Genomic DNA, 21,921 nt, shown 5'->3' on the forward strand with positions numbered 1-21,921 from the left:
TTGGCAGTTTTCAGAGGGTCTGGAAAAAAACAAATGTAACACTTTGTGACAAACTGTTCAACTAATATTGAATGTCTCAGAAACAGAGGATGAAGCCAGAAGACTTTTTCCTTCTTGAACTGTTTTTTGCTCCCCCAAAGCACTATTTAATGCCAAATGAATACTCATGCACACAAAGGTAGATCCCGTTCATGCAATGACCCATAATGACAGGGGGTATACCTGGTCCTGAAGACTTTCCCCTCCTGGTCTGGCCGAGGATTCTTCACAGACAGCAAGGCTGCGAGTCAGTTTACCTTTCCCTGCTCCTGACTGGGGAGGGAAAAGAAACGAGAAGGAAAGGAAAATAAAGAAAAAAAACCCAGGATATATCCTCAGGCTGTCGAATCATCTCCACCTTCTCTGGACATTCCCAAATCAGAGTTTTAAAAGCAAGCTTCAGATCTACTGCTCGGTGCTGTCTACAATGGCTCCAAGCATCACCCCCCCGTGCTGATGGGGATGCAGTGTCTACACTGGCTTAAAGCATCAGACCCCTGTGTTGATCGAGATGCAGGTGGAGGAGAATGTGGAAGGATGAATTTAAGGAACATGCCTAGCAAACTGTGCCCATCACACTGGAAATGTACAAAGAATGAACTGCTGCCTTTTCATGAAAGTACAAGGAGAAAAAGATAACACAAATTAATTTCTACTAAAACTGGGTTTGGAAGTGACTTGACTGAGAAGATGTTTTAAAAGTTGAAGATTGTGTCCTAAACACCAGAACCTGTTTACTTCAAGGCAGAAACTAATTAGACAGACTAAAACATTTCCCCCAAACTTGATTTAAAATGAAAAGAAAACAAGCAGCTATTTGTTTGTAAAGCACTGTCAAGTCTGCCAGGATCAAATATATACACTGCAGCTATGTGAACCCTAAATGCTCTAATTAAAAAGCCTATAGAGGGACTTCCCTGGCAGTCCAGTGGTTAAGACTTCACCTTCCAATGTAGGGGGTGCAGGTTCGTTCCCTGGTCAGGGAGCTAAGATCCCACATACCTTGTGGCCCAAAAACCAAAACATAAAACAGAATTCAATAGACTTTAAAAATGGTCCATATCCAAAAAAAAAAAAAAAAAAAAAAAGCACATAGAGCAGATAGGCATCAACACGACCCCATTAAATGCAGGCAGCACCGGTGCAGCCAAGATCCACATACAGCCACGTGAATCCTTGGCAAATTCTCTAACCCTGATGTTAATCCACATGCAACCATGATATCAGGTCAATGTAGAATTCCAGAACCCTACCTTGGATTTTCTTCTCTCTTGGTTCTGAGCCGCCAGTTGCCTCTGTAGGTTAGAAACAAAATCAAACAAACAAACAAACAAACAGTCCACCAACAACCAGGAGAGGGGAGGGGAGAGAAGGAGAGAAAAAGATGTCACCAGAGTTGAAAAATCAATAACAACAGCAACAAGGTATTATAACCACCAGGGAGGACTCCCCCAGCTCTTGCTTCCCCAAACTTTTGACCATTTAGCTTTTCTCATTCCCTCCTTACAGCAGCTCCTGGGGAGGGGAAAAGCCGGCCTTGAAGGCTTTTTTGGCCATTATGCTGTTATCAGCCTCTGCTCCCTTTTTATATAAAAAGAGTTAACACTTTTGTAGTTTGGTTTAAAGAAAATCGATACAGGTTATTTGCAAGTACAGTTTATTTTCCTTCTACCAAATCTCCTTCTCTCATAAATCATGAGTATTTAATCATATCACTTTTTCAGTACCGTCAATCACTCCCAAACTTCCCCCTACCCCTTCTAGAGCATTCTTTCTCCCTCTCTCTCTCTGGCTGGGAATTCTAGGCTTTTCTGCTAATAAGAATCGAAGCTTAGCCTGCCCAGGAAGGTCAACAGAGCTCATGTCTTTGATTTTTCTTAGTCTGTCATGAGCTGTATTCCATGGACTACAAACCCATTTTTATAACTCAGCTAGTGTAAAGCTGCCTCAGAAGTCCTCCACAAGCTACTTGAGGTGATCTGGAAATTAATATGGAGAAGCTGTGGGCAAATTCAGTCATTAAATATGTTCTTTGGATTTTTTTTTTTTTTTCATTTCAAAGGGCATTTTGACCAGAATGCACTGTTTGGTCAGAAAAAAAAAAAAAAAAAAAAGAAAACAAGACTAATAATTGGAAAAGGAGAAGATTCGTTTTATGGATTTCCTATTTATTTTACTAGTCAAACTCTTTACAAGCAAAGAAAACCCCAAACCTTCAGAGTATCTTCAAAATGAAAGAAAGGGATGCACACAGTGGTATGAGAAATGGGATTTCTCCAGGCTCACCTGTAATTCCAGTTTCTCCTCCTCGTCCAGACTTTCGGATTTAACCACGCCATTCTCTGGAGTGGCCGTCTCCTGCTCAGGCCCGCCTTCCTCCACTATGGTCTGACTCAGGTCTCCTGGCTCAGACATTCTCCCAGATGCAAATTAAAATAACAAGATTTGACACCCTACAAGGTTAAGACATCAGAAAGTAATGTCAGCACAGGGTGAAGTCTTGACCGTTATCCTTGAGATATTTGATTTTTCCCTTTGTACTCAAATTCGAATAAGCAACTCCAAGCCTCTCTGACAATTTTATACAAAAGGAGAATAAAACAAGATCAAATCAAGTACCCAAGACAAACGCAAGAGGCAGATTCAGTTGCCCTGTCCACGCCCCTCCAAACACATACACATGCTCTTGTGAATACACCTTGCCGTCAAGGTGGGTCAATACATCTTAAAATGAGACATGAAAGTCCCACACGTCTCCCGGTCCCTATGCTCCTCTACAAAGTAGAAGCAAAAGAAGAAGAGAGTATCTCCCCAACTCTTCCTCCACTTCTGAGTCGGGAGGTGGTACTAGGTTCTGCAGCATCTCTAAGATGACTCATAAATCATTTGCAAATTTCAACCACAGACATACCTTCCTGGGTACAAGGGATTCAGTACACTCTACAAGGGGCAGAAGTCAATGTAAGAGGTAATAATTCAGTATACACATAGGATCTAAATTTGGCAGTAAACCTTTCAGGGACAACAGTTTCAGGCTTCACAGTAACAGTGACGTTATTAAAAGCAGAAGCCCTCACAAGCCCTGTCGGTGGCTGATGCTGGAGATTCTGCAGAAGGAAGCTATCACAACTGAACTCCGATGCTCCAGGCTCACAAGAGACGACTACACAGACACTGGAAATGGCTTTTCAAAGTGTCAGCCTGTTATTAGTACTTTTTTCTCCCTTCGTCCATAAAGCCCTGACACTTGCCCTTCTGATGTGCTGTCAAAGGGGGCTCCTGAGTAATTTAGCATTTACTTCCTCCTCAATTTTTTTTTTAAAGAAAAACAAGAAAAGAGAGAAAAGAAAGAAGGAGGAAAAGAAAGAAGAAAAGAGAGGAAGGAAGGAGAAAGAAAAATAGAGAAAGACCTTGTAGCCTAGAAAGTCAGTTTTTTCACAAAAATTCCCAAGTAATGACTGCCCTGTTCCTAGTCATTACAATGGTAACTATTACTGGACAAATCAGTGTCTTGACATGTTTCTCTGGGAGTGTTTATCATTTACTAGTTCAGTAACTTTATTTCCAACTGGACATAGGAAGCACGAGAAAAATCTAAATCGCAGTAATTTCTGTTGCAAATTTGCTAAGACCTACCATGACAGGACAAGCTCACTTGGCAAAGGATTGTGGGAATGGAAAAGGAAGTTTTCCTCAAGGATGGTACTTGGGAGTCTGTGAGGGCCTGGTGAGCAAGGCTCTTAGGTTTGGGGAGGTTTGAGGATATCCATTCAGTGTATCTGACAGATCTCTTGTATTTCAGTGACACCGGGGATGTGTGTAGTTAACCAAACAAAAAGTTCTGTTTCCCAGTAGCAAATAGTTTGTTTCTCAATGTACTGAGTGGGGGGAGGAGATGGGACTTCTGTTGCCCTAACTTTTTTTCCAGAGGGTTTCAATAAAAAACAGATCGTGGCCAGCTTTAAAAAAAAAAAAAAAGAACAAATTGAGCTCTAATTTTACAAACACTAAGGCAGTTGAATCCCTGATACAGATCCTGTCTGTTTTGGTTGCCTTTCATGAACTGTTTTATGCAAACAGGCATATTTATAGAATGAGAAAAATATACAGATGAGATGACAGCCATCTGATGACAGCCCTTTACCTTTTGCGCAGAATTTCTGCTGTCGGTCTTGGCGACTTACGAGCGGCTTCTGTCCTTCTACGCTGGGAAAATCCACACGAGGGATCAGAGACAGCGGGAGTCCCATGTCCCCATCAACAGTTCAAAACGCCCATCTCCGTGCGATTCCCTTACACAGCCTGACACATCATCCACCTGAAAAAAGACGAAAAGTCAATAGTCACGATAATTGCAACAACCATGGTAAGGGTGAGGGACGAAATAAACAAGACTGGGTTTCTAACACTAATGACCGGCCTCCAGCAAATCAAGTTCACAGCTTGATCCACTCCACCTGTCCCGAGCTGCCTGCTTCTTCTCTAATGAAGGCTACAGCCGGCTGTTCAAGTCAGAGCGGCACCCACGCAACGAGCTAAAATTAACAATTGCATTATGCACCGAAGATTACTCACTTCAATTTTAACCTTTTTTAGTGAAATCTCGCACTTTATATTAAAAAAAAAAAAAAAAACAAGCTTGTGTGTTTGCCTCAATGACAATCCAGATCACCTATGAGCAAAAGTCTTGCCTCCGTTTTTAACCAAAGCTTTTGTCTTAATTATAGATCAATATAATCTACCTGAGTGCTGTTCCTGTGACTCTTTTCTTCTGAAGGTTATCCTAAGAAGGCTGAAAGATTTTTGACTTAATGAGGCATTAGCTATAAAAGTGAAAAAAACAAAGAAAGGAAAAAGAAAACTTTCACGGTGGTATTGTTGAGAGAGCTCTTTCCTCTCCACTGACAGTTTGAGAAGAAAATTTCCGAATATTCTCTTTGCTGTGTGAGCATCATTTACCCGCCACCTACTGGCCCCTCCCAATCAGGACTGCCACCGTCAGCTGGGCATTCTGTTTGACAGCAAAGCAACACTGTCAGAGGGATTCAACAGATTTGCAAACTTTGAGCCTGTTGAAAACAATCCCTGCTATAACGTGCACTTTCTTTTTCTCACAACTCCTACAGGAGCAGCGGCAAATACAGCTCGAATGCAAAGAGAGAGACAGATTCCTAATAACGTTTGCCAAAACCGAGCTGTATCTCTCTCTCTTTGCTGCAACTCTACCCTGGCGCACATCTGCTAAATCCAACAGCCTGCGCACGTGTTCCACCGTATACCCGACTTTGAAAACACTAAATGCATCTCAGTTATTTACTCTGAAGTTTAGAAACTCTCTCTGCCTCCCCCTCGCTGCCCCCTCCCAAGTTGACATGAGCACAGCTGGCTCCTCGTCGGATTTTACTGCAGCTTTATCAACAGCCTATTGGGTTACGACACCATTTGTTGTGTAAGAGGAAAACAACTGTTGAAAATTCAATCGCTTATACAGTCAATCATTTCTAGCGTTATTTATGTCTTATTAAAATGGATACTTTGGCTGTAAAAAGTGTTTCTTTTGTCGTTAAAAATTACATAACTATGGCGAAGGAAACATGAATTTAGGGATCAAATGCATTGCTCATCAACAGTAATTTTAATTTCTCAATTTTTATCAGTTTCACATAATGAAAACTTGATACTAAATAGAAGTCAACATGCCTTAAAATTAGGATCTATTTAAGTAACCAGCTCAATATCTAACATGTCTTAGAATAGGCACCTGTGATGGATGGATTTACCAAACGCTTTTTGGATTCTGTTTTCCTTTTCCCAAAGAAAATGAAGTTATCAACGATCACCGCAGCCTTCCTGTCTCCTTTTTCTGATGCTCCTATTTGTACAGTGGTGGTTAATCCAGCCTGGTGAAATGGCCATGCAGTTTTCAAATCTAAGCCTTAGATGCCTTATTCCAGCCCCAGTAGGTGGATGCAAGATATAATTCTTTCCACGAAGAAAGAACAAACTGGTATTCACGTAACCATCTCAAAGCGTGAACAGCCTGGATATGTGTGCGTGCGTAATTACCAGGACACGTTTGGAAATAGCACTGTGCTCTAAAGCCAGCGAGGTATTATTCTTGCCTCCCTGAATCATAAAGTCATCATCCACCAAGATAAAAGAGAATATGGGCATATGGGAACGAGCAGGGAGGAACATATGGATCACAAATATTTTTGTAACTGATTAAAACTGTTCTCTTTGCTAAGAAAGCAGTGCCAGGGAATCAACCCTAGTCCAGCTTTCCGTTCCCCAAACTAACCCGACTCTTCCACTGCTGTTTAGTCTTCATTTGTCCCAACTTCTCCCATTTTTCACAAAGAAGCAAAACCATGTCTAACAAATATGTTTTACCCAGCATTTGGTTAATAGATATCCTGGCCAAGTGTCAATTATTATGGCTGGAGGTGGGGAGGGAGAAAAAGGAGACTCTATACACATGCACAAAATAAAAGTCACTGCAGTTTTTTCAGTGGAAATAATATTTTAACCACGGTTTAGGGAGTGATATTGAGGAAAGGCAGGCAATAAGTAAGCTGTAGGAAATTGATCAATGGTGTTGTCAGCTATTTACAATGAGGAAAATGAGTAAAATAATGACCATTTTAGATTATGTTGTTTCTTATTTTTTGGGCTGACTTTTAGAGTTGCATATAGTAGCAACTGGGTTTGTGGGAATGAGAAAGAGAGGGCGAGAGGAGAGAAGCACCGCGCAGAAGACCAAATAGTCTGTCTTTCATCATCACCAACAAAATAGGCATGTCCTATTTTGTGTGCACACACGCGTGTGTGTGTGTTGCATATATTAATCACTGGGCTGTCATGTGGAGAAAGAAAGCTTGGGGTTTAATTCAAATTCCAGCAGTGATTTAGTTCTCAGAGGATATCTAAAATGAGACATTAAATTCTATTAGCAAGTTGGGAGGGCCACTTTATTAGTCACTTTTGTCATAACCTTTCTACTCAAAATTAGCAGACGATGACTAATCTTATCCTCGATCAGTATAGGTACTTTATGATGAGACAACACAATCAAGATTTACTTATTTGAACAACTGAAATGTTTTTCCCTTATGCACTGTTCCTTCTTCTTTTAGCTAGTCACAGTTCTGCAAATGTAAGCCACTAGCAAATTGTGATATTAGTGATCTGTCAATTTTCTGCATAAGGTATTTAAATGCTGCAACCCCTTATCAACCAAAGACACACCCTAGTCTCAAAACAGTTATTCTGTTAAAGTTAAAAGAGTTAGTTTGAATGTGTAAGATTAAGTTTAAAGACTTAAAAAACAAAAAAAAAGAGAGAAGAAAATAATTGGAAGAGAGGCAAACAAGAGAGGCCACCGGAATGAGAAGCCTGCACACTGCAACGAAGAGTGGTCCCCGCTCGCCACAACTAGAGAAAGCCTGTGCACGGCAACAAAGACCCAAAATGTAGCCAGAAAGAAAGAAAGGAAGGAAGAAAGAAAGAAAGAAAGAAAGGAAGGAAGGAAGGAAGGAAGGAAGGAAAGAAGGAAGGAAGGAAGGAAGGAAGGAAGGAAGGAAGGAAGGAAGGAAGGAAGAAAGAAAGAAAGAAAGAAAGAAAGAAAAGTAATTGGAATGTAATCCTTTCAGAAATGAAAGCAACCATGGCATCATGGCATGAATAGAATATACTGACTAATACCTTCAGCAAGCTTGAAAATTTCCCCAGGTAACAGAAAAACATCAATAAGAGAATTTCACTTAAGTTTACTTTCCAAAGAAAAATGTCTCCTTCAATACATGTATAAGAAATACTCAACCAGGAGTTCTACCCTTTCATTAAACATTGTTTGGTCAACTCAATGCACAGGCATTCTGTAAAATTCTTGAACCACCATGCAAATGCCAAAGTGATCAGACAACTGTTTTGGAGGAAGAACCTAGGAGGATATTTAAGAAAAGGAATTTTCATACTAGGGGTTTGAAGGTAGAAGTATTTTACATGAATATTCTTATTTCAACTTTGATAGCTAGGCAGTTTATAAACATACAGTACCTCATATGTAGAATATCACTTTTTCTTCCTTATTATTATAGCAAATTGGACACAAACATAACCTACATCAACATTTACCAGACTTCAGTAACGGAAAAAACTGATGTCAAAGCTTTGAACATAAGAACAGCCCCACAATAATCACAAGTGTCTTTAAAAATAAGAGAGGTCTGATCTCAGTAAAAACATCTGAAGGAAAAAGGCCAATGTTTCAATTCCTCACTTTTATAACAACTGTTTACGGAATCTCTACCACCTGCAAGGATGCTGTAACACAATCTCAAAAAATCCTCTTTTTTTTTTCAAAACAATAAAATAAGATAAAAGTTAAATACTTCTAATGGATCCACATGAAAAATTTTAAAGACGGGTTAAACAATTTCATCATCCTTTTCTTGATTATTCATGAACTGGAAAACAAAGATGACTTCTGCTTTTATAAATTCTTAAATGTTTTCTCAGTGTATTTCAAAGAAAGACATAAACTTGGGAGAAGTAAATAATGTACTGGGTCCCATAATAAATATTTGGATATCCCCAGAACTAATTGATGAAAGTAATAAAGTGAAATGTAGCAGGACAAAAGATCTAACATTTGGGTTCTAAAAAATAGTTGCATAATTTGCAATTTTTAGTTTAGACAAGAGAAGACTTAGGGAGGACAAAATAGCTATTTTCTAACGCTATTTTAAAACATATTCAGAGAACAAGGAATTGGCCTTACTTGGTGTTGCTTCAAAAGTTAGCACTAGGAAAAAAAATTAAGAACCTACCTTTCTAAACATAGAACTACCATATGACCCAGTAATTCAACTCCAAAATATACATCCACGAGAATGGAAAGCAGGGACTAGAACATACAATGGAATATTATTCAGCCTTAAAAAGGAATGGAATTCTGATACATGTTACAACATGTATGGACTTTAAAAATATTATCCTTAGTAAAATAAGTCAGACACAGAAAACAAAGATGGTATGATTCTGCTTATATGAAGTACCTAGAACAGGCAAATTTATAGAGACAGAAAGTAGAAGGGAGGCTACCAGGAGCTGGAGGTAAGGAAGAAAGTTGTTGTTGTTTAATTGGTTTTTGTTGGGGATGATTAAAAAGTTGTGGGAAAAAAAAAAAAAAGTTGTGGATACAGATGTGATGGTTACACAGTTTAATGCCACTCAATTGTACACTTCGGAATGGCTAAAATGATAAATATTATATTATGTATATTTTGTCACAATAAAAGAACCTAAAAAACTTTTTTCTTCTTGAATTTGATATAAATGAAAAATAGACAAATCAATATACATATAAACAGATCAAAGGCAGAATATGATAGTACAAGAGAGGAACTGGCCTACTTTACAAAACTGCTTCTGGTGTATTGAAAACACATACGTAGAAAGACAAATGTGGTGGACGTAACCTGCCTTGGTTTGTACTGATTCAAATAGGTACCCAATAGATGGGGCCATCCTCCTCCTCAGCATCATCTTAGCAGTCTAGATAAGCTCCAATGTGGACACTGCAAGAATAAAAGGTTAGGATGCAGTGATGTGCTGAGAATTTTCTGTTGCACCTCTACTAGAATCAGTGCAAGTTTGGCCAATGTGTCCTCAACCACAAAAGGTAACAGAAACCACTTCTAACTGCACAAGACAACTCTGGGCACATCTTAGTGCAATACAAACATCAGCCGTCAATCATCTGAATGAGAGAGCTGCAGGTAATGGGGCAGCTGATCAGCTGCTTTGTCACATCACTGACTCAGTATTTTGCATATATTTTTTTTTTTTTGCGGTACGCTGGCCTCTCACTGTTGTGGCGTCTCCCGTTGCGGAGCACAGGCTCCGGACGCGCAGGCTCAGCAACCATGGCTCAAGAGCCCAGCCACTCCGCGGCATGTGGGATCTTCCTGGACCGGGGCACAAACCCGGTCCCGGAAGCCGGAACCCGGAAGCCCTGCATATTTTTTTTATTGCAGATAAGGAGAATTTTCTGACCACAATTAATGCCACAGAGAACAGGGCCAGTGGCCCCGCTGTCATGTTGGAAAACAATCCGAGACTGAGAAAGCACTGAGGCTTGTTTAGATTTGACTGGGTGACCCCTGGGACCAGTCCCAGGATTTTAAAATAGCCTCAACTTTCATAGGTCATGCAGGCTAATCACCACCTTATGTTTCCTACCTCAATCTGTTAAGAGTCTAGGTATGATTTATCCATACACAGGGTAGCATCACCAACCTCCAGCCATGAGCAAACTTAAAAAAAAAAAAAAAGTACCCAGAGAACCACAGCCCTGCAAAGAACCTTGAAATCAGCTAGTCTAGCTGATATTAAATCCAGTGACTTGGAGAAGATCTACAAATAGACAGTGGCAGAGCTGGGTAAGAAACATTGTCATTTTAACTGGGGATCAGAGCTGTTTTTAAAACTCCGTGTTCCTCTAGTGACTTGGGGCTCTATTAGAAATACAGACGAGGCTTATCTAATCTGTGCAATTAGTTCCTGGGATATTGCAAGAGACACACACACATTGTTTTTCCTTAGACCACTACTGCCCTTCCTGTCGCATGAGCCAACAAATACTGCCCAGAAACTTCATGAACAGTTTGTCTGATAATGGTATGTGTGTTTCTTTCCCGATTTTATCCCTAATATTTTATGGACACATGTGTGTTTCTAGACATTGTGCTTCATCTTTTTCTTTGAAACTCCTGAAAGCCCATAAGCCATGGTCATCAGAATGACCTCTAGATATCTGCTAGTTATCTGCCCAGTTTCCTCCTTCACTTCTAGAACTCATGGTACCTGTCTTTCCAGAAGCCATACAGAAAATCACATGCCTGCAAGATTCCCAGATAGTGTGCCCAGGGTTTTCAGAAAGCATTATACTTTTTTTTTTTTAATATGGAACAATGAATTTGGATTTACTGGTGCCAGAACACATGTAACATTTAGAAATGAGTGTATCCTTAATGTTTAAGCGAAGAGCCAGGATCTCCGACTTGGGAAGTTGCTTTTTTATTCCAAGTGTAACTAAAACAAATTTTCCAGGAAAGTAAATAACACTGCTGGGATCTTGTTGCTGATGATACCACATAACTTTGTTCAAACAAAAATGTTTCTAACTAGTTAGATCTTCCAGGAATCTCACCAAGTTACACACTTATCCTAAATTATTTCCCTCAGTATCACTGTACCATGATCTCCTGGGACAAACAACGCTATTTCAGGGAAGGGAGAGGGGATGATCAACTGAAATGATACTTTTGCTTGAACATTATTAATCTCACAGATGTCAGAACTTCTGTATTCTCAACTCAGTTCAATTCAGTTCAATGCAATATTTTAAGATGTCCTCTTTCGGAGGATCTGGATGCCAAGAATATAATCCATTACTTATGTTCAGTTATGTATACTGGAGGTACCTTGTAACGGAACAAGGATTTATCACAAATGCGTATTTTCAACTCTGGCTTAAATAATTCAAAACTCTAAAAATTCATCATGAAGAGAAAAGGCACTTCAAAAAAAAGGGTGGGGAGAAATACTAATTTTATTCAGCATATCTGATGTGAACTCTTTTGTCCTTTATTCCTACAAGAAGTGAAGGAAGAATCTGTCATTTCGAAAGCAATGAAACTTGACAAATGTGATGCAGTTATAGGTGCCACAGGGTGAGCTAAATGTGTGTGTCATTAAAACACTTCTTGCAGAAAAGAAGGAAGAGACATTTAGATAAAATGAGTAAAAGCAAAGATAAATCGATAAATTGTTATTCTGTCAGTTTCTGAAATGGCAATAAGGTTCGTGTTCTATCCATATATAAACTGGGAAAAATAAGAGGTTTTCATGGCCACGATATCTTTGTTTTCCCTTACGTCAAGGGGTATTACTTGGTGCCACAGCCTGTGATATTTCACGCCTTAAGGTTGCCTTTTCAGAGTTATTACTAGCTAACATCATCACTAAATCTAATCAAAGTGAATCAACATAGAAGTTTAAATTACCCACCCAGGACCTCAGCTCTGCCTCCTTCCACCCCCCTAAACAGCAGAAGAATGAAAAGATTTTCAAGGGGAGCAAAGGAATTGAAGGATGTTCCCCCAAAATAAAAAGCTCAAGTGTGGGTCTTAAGGGTCTATGACCGCAGGAGGCGAGTTCTACACCTAAAAGGGAGGGAGAGAGGCAGGAGAGAGAGATTTACCAGAAACGGATGTCTGCTGCCATCCCAAGTACAGCAGGGGGAATTTCAGGAGATTCAGGAACAAAGGGAGTTTTAGTTCTGTTGGGTGACTCTGGGCTACAATTGTGTGTTAATATATTGATAGCAAGCTCTTTCTACAAGATCCAACAGCCACACCCATAAATGCTTTTAGTATTTACTTCCACATGGGTGATTTTGGAATGAGTGTTTTCTGTAGATTATTACATTTTATCGTCATATCAACTGCACTATTTGTTGCTAACCTATAGTGGGCAAGACAACACGCCTACTTACCTTGTCTCTTTAGTGTTAGGGCAGCTGGCTATTGGCTACTTCGATCACTGAAATCCCCAGATCTTAGACACTCAGACAAGTCACTCTTTAACAAGGCTCAATATTTGAACCAAGTAGTAAAAATCATTCTCCCCCCACTATTACATAAGCTACACAACGATGCAGATTTGTGCCTGGTTAGTTTACCTCTGTATTAACTCAGTGTTGAGAACAGTGCCTGACACACAGCAGGACTTGTTGTCACTGTACTATTTTTTCTGCTTCCTCCAACCCCCAAAAGCCAAGGCATCTAACCATCCAGAGACCTATTAACCAATGTGGCAAGGTTAAGGGAAAACGCCCAACAGCCACTAATAGGGCAAAACCAAGACATGCTTCTGGATGGGAGGGTCTCAAGAGGGCTTTGGTCTCACTGAGCTCTGTGTATCTGTGATAATGGACAGTCCATTCAGAGAAAGAGTCCAAGCTTACCTAAGAGCACCTACACTTGTGTGGCCTTTTGGACAGGACACTAGAGAAAGGAAAGAGATGGCGCTTGCCCCCGGGGACAGCTAACAACCCAACTAGAGAATTCAGCGGACAAAGGGATTTGAGAGCAAAGCAATCCCATCCAGAGGACTAAAGCATACAATACAAAAACGCACACCACTGCCAACCTTAGACCTAACGTTTCCTCAAAGTCTTCTATTCACAAAGGCTAATTTGAATGCCATCTTAAGGGAACTGATACAAGTGACAGAAAACAGACAATGGGCAGACGTTTTCATTAGATAAAAGGAAAGCATGGAAACCCTGAACTGAAGACTCACATGCAGGTGAGTTTCTTTAGGGCATTGATAGTGTCTGAGTTTTCATGAAAATGATGGCATCCAACCAATGTATGAGTTACTACAATTAAACTGGCCAGACAGTTAGGCCTTGCTCACATTTCCAGACTAAAAACAAATACAGAAGTAGTGCCTCTCATTCCTTTTAAACTCCATTTTTTCAGTTATTACATCGAGTTTCTTCCATGGAGTCTCGTCCAAGTGCTCACTTCATCAGGCCCCTCACCTGTGTCACCTGGCACCTCAGGATGACATGCCCCCACTGCAGTGCAATGGTGCTCAGCCCACATAGAGGAGGATAATATATCTACATCCTACCGGCCATCTCTGCCCCTTCTTGAATGCGAGGAACTTTATTCCTCTTGTTTTTCCTCTTTCTCTACGCTGCCTAGTACAGCACGACACAGAAGTCCATACTGACACCCCTGCAAACACAGTCATGAAAACCAGAAAGCCACTGGGCTGAGATCAACAGATTTGCTAGAGAAGAACCTAAGTGTTCAATAAATAATTCCTACTATCCTCAGACTTCCTGGGAGAAAATGCACTTGAAATGTAGGATACATGAATTCATCTGACATCCGCATGTTTTTGGTTTTAATGGCTAGCAACGCGTTGTTGGAATTTTTCCTCACCACAATGAAATCTCTAGAAAGACTATTTAAATTGTAGATGTGGGAGAGTAAGTTAACAACAAAACCACCATAGGATGTTCGGGAATGGACTTCAGGAAAAGAGTCTGCATTTGGGACCTCAAGTGCTGCAGAAAGTGATGGGAAAACATTTCCTGCGATGCTTCCTTTCCTCGAAGAGAAGGGAAGCAGGCAGGGAGTGAAACCTCTGTGGCTTCAGAGACAGGACTTACAGAGACTCAGGGAGAACAAATGTCTAGGAAAAGAATGCAAATATGCAATATGGTGTCTCAAAGCCTTTACATCTAAGCCATCAAGGGTTTGGCTTGTTTTAGGATCCTGCTTTAAATATAAACCATCTAAAGCATTCCAGGTGGTAAACATGGGTGGGAGAATGACTAAATTCCCTGGACAAAGGGCTCTTGGACCAGTGTCTCTGGGAGCACGGATAATGCCTCACACACAGCAAGAACACAATCTGTACCAATGTGCCGGGAGGAGAAATGGATATATTCCTGGGAGGAAAACATTTTCAGAAAACTTACAACACATTGGTGGAACAGAATCTGTTTCTCTGCCAGGTGTCCCAGGACTCACCCGGCAGGTAATTTCCTACTTAAGACACATGTGCATGTGCGTGCTCCCCCAGGTCTGGGGCCATCTATGGCAATGCTGATTAAACCCGAGGAGCCCTGCTTGCAAAGTCACCTACAGGCAGCTGTGGCCGGTCACTTGAAAGATAGGGGCTGCCGTTTAAAGTTGGCCTGTGTGCCACCATTCAATGTCACAACTGCAATCACATGACCACTGTGTACCTCAAAAGCTTGGCCAGACACCCATGACCTCTCCCCTGCTCCCTGCCTCAAGACTGACCTCAAAACTTTTTTTTTTTTTTTTAAAGAAAACATTCTTGCTTTAAGGGACTGTTAGAGAGTCAGTTGCATTCAAGACTGCAGTATTTTGCAGGTGAATGCCTTCTACTTCGATAGACTCTCCTTTTGGGATGCTCCCTGTTCAAACTTTCCAACAAGCCCCTTCAATCCAGAGAAGCCCAGGGAAAACAGGTGTGTGCTTTTTAAAATTCTCTATATTTTAAAATATCTAATACATTTGGATAATCTTACAAAACTATGCGCTGCTGTAAGCTCTGTGAGTTATTAGAGCCTGCTAGAGTTACCTGTCGTGGGAAAAAACAGGTTATCAAACCATCTATATAAGTGAACTGGCAGAAATCACCGATGAAATTCAGGAGATACATGGTCAGTTTCAACCCAGGTGATGAGAGATGTGGGCCTGAGATCCCAGGGCTGAAGGGTCCCATGACTACTGGAAGAACAGGGTTAAGCTGTATGTAAAAATTCTTTGAGGATTCCTGATGGTGAAGTTGAAGACTTGGGGCCATTCTATTCATGGGGTGTATAATGCTTAAGCTAAGGGTCGGGAAGGGGCTATTAGCTTTGTACATGTGTCGTATGATTAGAAGAAAATAGCCTTGAAACACACTTGATTTTCAGAGACTTCAAAAAAGGGGGACTGCGGGTGGACCGAGTGCAAACGGACATTTTAGGAAGAAAGACAAGAGGCTAATGCGTGCACTTTGATATCTCTAAGGTGCAACCTTGAAATTAAAAGTCAGATGGGATGTAGTATCCCTGCAACACAGCAGGACAACAGGATTCCTGAAATGGGGGATGGAAATCTGGTATTGGATCAAAGAACGAAAACGAGCAAAACGAACGAAAACAACTTTTAAACAACGGCTGTTTAAAAGTTTGCAAGACTGTACATCCAAGCCTCAGATGTGGAAATGGCCAGGATGAGATTATCTGCGAAAGAATCAAATTTATGATTTGATCTACTGTAGAAATGAAACATCTGTCAGTCTTATGTAATGTGTAATATTCAGCTTTTGAGCCACTGGCTTATTTGTGATACCTTCAAGATTTTAAACATAATTAAGAGAAGTCAACAGTTGCATCATAATATATAGCAAGGCATGCTCAGAAGTGGAAACATTTTTGTTAGATACAATCTCCTTAATAAAAAGTCCAAGTCGTAAACATGGGAAAAACTATACAGAGGGGAAAAAAACGTAATTATTTTTACTCATAACGAAGGAAGGGAGGAAGGGAGGGAAGGAAGGAGGAAGGGCGGAAGGGAGGAAGGGAGGAAAGAAAAAAAGGTAAGGAGGAAGGGGCAGGCCAGCCCAACTGTCAGAAAAAATCATCCAAAAGTAATATGTGAAAGTAGAACATGGAATATTTGGAGGAATTCATGATGGAGCCTGAAACAAATTTTAATTTTCACAAATAGACTGAAAACTAGGAAGACAAAAAGAGTCATTCACTCATTATTACTAGCATCTAAGCAAAGACAGGATGGTTCATTATTATAGATAAATAGTATGTTAGGAGAGCATTTTTCTGTATCTGTTAAAGTAAGGTATATACAAAAAAGGGTTCTACACTTCGAACAATTACGTAATTTCACTGAAAAGGAAAAGATGTGTAAAGGACATGATTGGATCCTGTTGCCTCACAAATCACGTACATAATGATAAGAAAGGTAATCTGAATCTGTTAGTACCAATGGATTCTAAGCATGTTAACATATATGACTACTTTTACCCTCAAAAGGTATTGTTAGTATCCTAATTTAAATATTAAGATTTAATATATATATGTGTGTATATGTATGTGTATATATGTGTATATATGTATACATATATACACAGAGAGAGAACACACATGTGTGATTTGTACAATCCCAGGTCTTTGAAACCTCTTCTGGTCTGAAACTATCCTTATAACTTGCCTGGGAGTGTTTCTGCTGGAAACTCTGTGGCCTGATCATTCCTATGGGGGGCCTGGTCACACCTGCAGATGCCAATTCCAGGTGAGGCCATAATTTTTCTCAACTTCAGAGACTCCAGAAGGAGAAAGGGGAGAGTGACACAGGGACAGAAACCACTGGCTATTCCCTCCACAGGCCATCCACTGGCTCACCAAGCCGAACTTCAGGAGACTGTGAAAAACTGAAAAGAAGAGCTGCCTGTCTAAATCCTCCCGGCCTGCTGTATCGTGTATACATGAATTCAGTTGGTCAATTCTGAAAAACTTTTGTTTAAAAAAAAAATGCTCTTGGGCTTCCCTGGTGGCGCAGTGGTTGAGAGTCCGCCTGGCGATGCAGGGGACACGGGTTCGTGCCCCGGTCCGGGAAGATCCCACATGCCGCAGAGTGGCTGGGCCCGTGGGCCATGGCCGCTGGGCCTGTGTGTCTGGAGCCTGTGCTCTGCAATGGGAGAGGCCACAACAGTGAGAGGCCCGCATACCGCAAAAAATATATATATAAAAAATTAAAAAAAAAACAATGCTCTGGTTATAAGCCAAACCTACCCTTATTTCCTGGCTTTCTCTAGACAGAACCTAGTTGAGTGGCCTGGGCTTTACTGCAGATTTTGTGTCCTGGCAACATTCTTAAAAACTGGTAGAAAATTTAGGAATCTTTCTCTTAACACGTATTGTGATGCAGCATTTTCACATATTTTATTTTGTCAAAAGTTCTGTATGCAAATTAGGAGTAAATTTTTTCTGTTCACTGTTTTTCTTTTCTCTTTAAAACATTATAACTGAATTTGGGGGGCAGGTTTCTTAGTGGATTTTGAAAGACAATTGCAGCCTTTAAATAAACACTGGAGCAAAAGTTTGTTTTCTGACCAGCAATAATAAGCTATTGATACTGTATTCACCATGGTCTATGTGAAGTGTAGTCTCTACACATCTTAACCTCTCTAAAGATACACATTCATATACACAGAAACACACACACACACTCACTCACATCTGGGCTATATATGAAGAATGCAATAAACAATATTTATTAGAAGTAATATTTACAGTTTCACCCCTAAAAAAGGCTTTTAGGTTCTCTTTTTCCCCCCTTTTTTAGTATAGATATGCTCAGGCAAAAATGAACATTTCTGTATTTAATTAAGACTACTCCTCACCCCAAATGGATAAAAACAAATTCAGAGATGGTACAGGGATGCTCCAGTCACCACTACTGGTACTCAGCCACTATACTACCAGTATGTAAAGGTCCTCCTTTTTAAAATCAGTGTCTACTCAAGAATGTATACGCTGTCAAGATGCCTGTTCCATGCTAGTTTTCAGAGTGCATTATTTAGGAGAAATTTCATTATAAATTACATTTTTGTGCATTATAAGTTCCCATTTCAGATTAGATATTTTCCTTTAATTAACTTTTAAAAAATCTTACATTGCTTCTTTTTCTTCTTTTAATCCAGCACCTCTCCAAAACCTATTAAGAAGTAAGCCAAATGGGGCTTCCCTGGTGGCGCAGTGGTTGAGAGTCTGCCTGCTGATGCAGGCGACACGGGTTCGTGCCCCGGTCCGGGAGGATCCCACATGCCGCGGAGCGGCTGGGCCCGTGAGCCATGGCTGCTGAGCCTGCGCGTCCGGAGCCTGTGCTCCGCAACGGGAGAGGCCACAACAGTGAGAGGCCCGCATACCGCCAAAAAAAAAAAAAAAAAAAGAAGTAAGCCAAATGGAGCCCAGCTTCCAATGGACATTGAAAAAAAGACTGTCAAGATTCAGGAAGAATCTGTAGATTCCTCTGTGAGAGAGAGAGAGAGAAGTAACAGATTCTTACTTATCTCTCTCACTCTCACATAAGTTCTTTAAAAACTGGGACTATCCTTACTTTTATTGTATGGAAACATCTGGTGTTCAGTAATGGTTTGATGATGTACTTATTTAATGAATTAGTGAATGAATACATAAATTTAACAAGTCATGAGATTATGGTACCTAGTCATAATGCAAAACCGCTGAGGTCCCACTTTCAAACTAGCAATTATTTCCTCATTATCATTATCACTGCCATAAATCACACTGCAAAGAAAATGACTTTTACTATGATACAATTAGAGATTTTACATAAAAAGAAAGTTTAATGCTAATGTAAACAGAGCCGATTGACAACAATTTCAATACATCTATTGCTCACTGTGTACCTGACATTATTTCGATTAAAAAATATAGGATAAAAGGATCCACCCTCAAATGTCCTATTTTTGAACGGAGGAAACAGCTACAGAGACATTAAGTATCATAGCTAAGATTTTGCTCCAGGACAAGGTGGGGTTAGAGTTCAGATTCTGACAGACTGGCCACAGGACTTCAACTTCAACCACAACACTTTCAAATGAGTGAGAATAACAGTCACCACATGCCTGATAAGTAACCAAGGCGGCCAAAGTGATGCTTTGGAATCCATGGGATGAAACTACAGGATATATGAGGGTACATGCTTACCCCAGTCTTTCTAAATTTTCTCAAATGAACCTATTTTAGCTTTACAATCAGAAAAAGTAAACTTAAAGATTGAGAAGACACCAAAAAATATTGAATGAGTTCAAATAGGCTACTTGCAGTGTTAATTGCACAGTGAACCCCTTTTTGGTTGCCATGAAATTACCCATTCAATTAGAAAACATGAAAGTAAAGACAATGCAATTGTTAACAAAACCAAAAGTAGAGAATAAGTCCATCTAATCAAATGCACAGTGAAAGGCGTTAGTCTATGAAAGGCATGTTTTAAATAAACGTCAGGGACTTCCCTGGTGGTCCAGTGATAAAGAATCACACCTTCCAATGCAGGGGACGTGGGTTCAATCCCTGGTGGGGGAACTAAGATCCCACGTGCCGCGGGGCAACTAAGCCCACGTGCCACAACTGCTGAGCTTGTGCGCCTCGACTAGAGAGCCTGCGTGTCGCGAAAACTACAGAGCCCCGGCGCTCTGGAGCCTGCATGCCACAACTAGAGAGAGAAAACCCACACGCCACAACTAGAGAGAAGCCCGCGCACCACAATGAAATATCCCACGTGCCTCAATGAAGATCCCACGTGCCGCAACCAAGACCCGGTGCAGCCTAAATAAATAAATAAATAAAATAAACATCAAAGATAAAACTAAAGAAAAATACCCCACACATGAACCAACTTGTTTAATAAAATTTTTTAGAACTATTTTAATGACGCTAGAAGAATCTCAAGATGAGTTAGATAAACATTTAAATGATCAAAAAATATGTTTTGTTCTTAGAATAAATATTAAAATCAAAACAACTTGAATGCATTAAAAACAAAGTCAAAAACAATTACAAGTCAGACTGGACTTAAATGTCTTAAGAATTCAAGGATATTTTTATATGGAGCCATTGACGTGAACATTGGGTTCTGAGCTTACTTGCTTCTACAAGGAATCAACCAAAAGTTTTCAATGAAAATGGACTGTTTGTGGGGAAACCCTGTAAATTCATTAAAAGAAATGTGTTTCCCTTCTGCTTTGTAGGTTTGGATTCAGGGAATGGTGCCTGGTGACATCCGTCATCATTTATAGCATTCTCCTTCTATACCATCTGTAGTCCCTTTTACTCAGCAGCCACCTATAAGTTTGTCACTTTTAAACATCTTTTGTCTGCAGCCACTCTTCTTTGAGGGGCAGGTTGGAGCCAAGGGTCTGGGAAGAAGGGTAAAGACCAGCGGAGCTGTTACACGGTGAGCGATGATCTGGGTATTTTTTTTTTTTTTTGCCATACGCGGGCCTCTCACTGTTGTGGCCTCTCCCGTTGCGGAGCACAGGCTCCGGATGCGCAGGCCCAGCGGCCATGGCTCACGGGCCCAGCCGCTCCGTGGCATGTGGGATCTTCCCGGACTGGGGCACGAACCCGTGTCCCCTGCATCGGCAGGCGGACTCTCAACCACTGCGCCACCAGGGAAGCCCGATCTGGGTATTTTTAAAACCACGACAACACACATCATTATCATCATCACATTTCCTTTCAAAAGCATAATGAACAGGATAAACTGAATGCCTTTTCATTTCTTCTACATACTTTTAACAAGCACCTTGATAGGAACAGCGGGTCCAAAAATGACTAGAATACACCGCACCCTCTGGAGGACCCAGACTTTAGGAGGATTTTGTATTAACTGCATAAAAAAGCAGGTAGAGTTCATTAAAGGTGGCTCTTCGTCAACAGCAATGCTTTCAAATAGGAGGACAGATTCAGGAACGCATGCGATATTTACGCAGATAATTCTTTTTCTGGTTTCTCAAATATAGGAAGTAACAAAATCCTAGATGTGTGGTAGGATCTCTTACCTCCAAATGGATATGTTTACATTACATAAAACAGCTCTATGCTAAGCCATTTTAAAGACCTATCAACTATTGCTGTGTAGAAACAGGTACAAAAATACACACTACTATATATAAAATAGATAACCAACAAGGATCTACTGTATAGCACAAGGAACTAGACTCAATATTTTGTAATAACCTGTAAGGGAAAAGAATCTGAAAAAAAAAATGTGTGTATAACTGAATCACCTTGCTGTACACCTGAAACTAACACAACATTGTAAATCAACTATACTTCAATATAAATAAATAAATAAAGGGGAAAAAAAGAAATAGATACTGTGTGTTAACTAAGTACACATTTTGATTCTATAGACTGTTAAAATTTGATTTTTTGGCATTTTGCCCAAAACTTTCCACTTTCTTTAATTGTTTTGCTTCTCCAAAAAACACTCATAATTTGATCTGAGAGATTTATTGTCTTCAGTTAGCATGTTAAACAAACAAACAAACAGCCTAGGCTGAGACCAAAGACGGTGTCCAGAATCACATACCTATCTTTGTAAAGGCCACACAATCACTAGGACTCAGTACTTCTTGCTCCTGGTGCAATTCCTTGCCAAGCTGCTTCTGTGCATATATAGAGACGAAAATGTAGACCAAAACATGCTTGTATTAAACACGTTCTGAGTT

The 21,921-nt window shown here is 40.3% G+C and overlaps 1 protein-coding gene across 12 annotated transcripts in view; it reads right to left on the reverse strand.

Moving 5' to 3' along the window:
• Positions 1–21,921, reverse strand: part of ARPP21 (cAMP regulated phosphoprotein 21) — a 163,357-nt gene that overhangs the window by 114,642 nt on the left and 26,794 nt on the right. For 10 of the 12 annotated variants that reach the window (XM_060162414.1, XM_060162412.1, XM_060162410.1 and 7 more), the window contains exons 2-5: positions 4,184–4,357; positions 2,326–2,492; positions 1,293–1,334; positions 223–312 (exon numbers count right to left, since the gene is read on the reverse strand). In XM_060162414.1, coding sequence (XP_060018397.1) covers positions 223–312; positions 1,293–1,334; positions 2,326–2,454 — 261 coding nt within the window. In that variant the 5' untranslated portion in view covers positions 2,455–2,492; positions 4,184–4,357. Of the gene's footprint in view, positions 1–222; positions 313–1,292; positions 1,335–2,325; positions 2,493–4,183; positions 4,358–4,446; positions 4,464–4,781; positions 4,904–21,921 lie in introns of those variants that run through there. The other 2 variants (XM_060162403.1, XM_060162404.1) reach the window with 2 other exon arrangements.

This window comes from Lagenorhynchus albirostris, chromosome 10 (assembly GCF_949774975.1).
Source record: "Lagenorhynchus albirostris chromosome 10, mLagAlb1.1, whole genome shotgun sequence".
Taxonomy (NCBI): Eukaryota; Metazoa; Chordata; class Mammalia; order Artiodactyla; family Delphinidae; genus Lagenorhynchus; species Lagenorhynchus albirostris.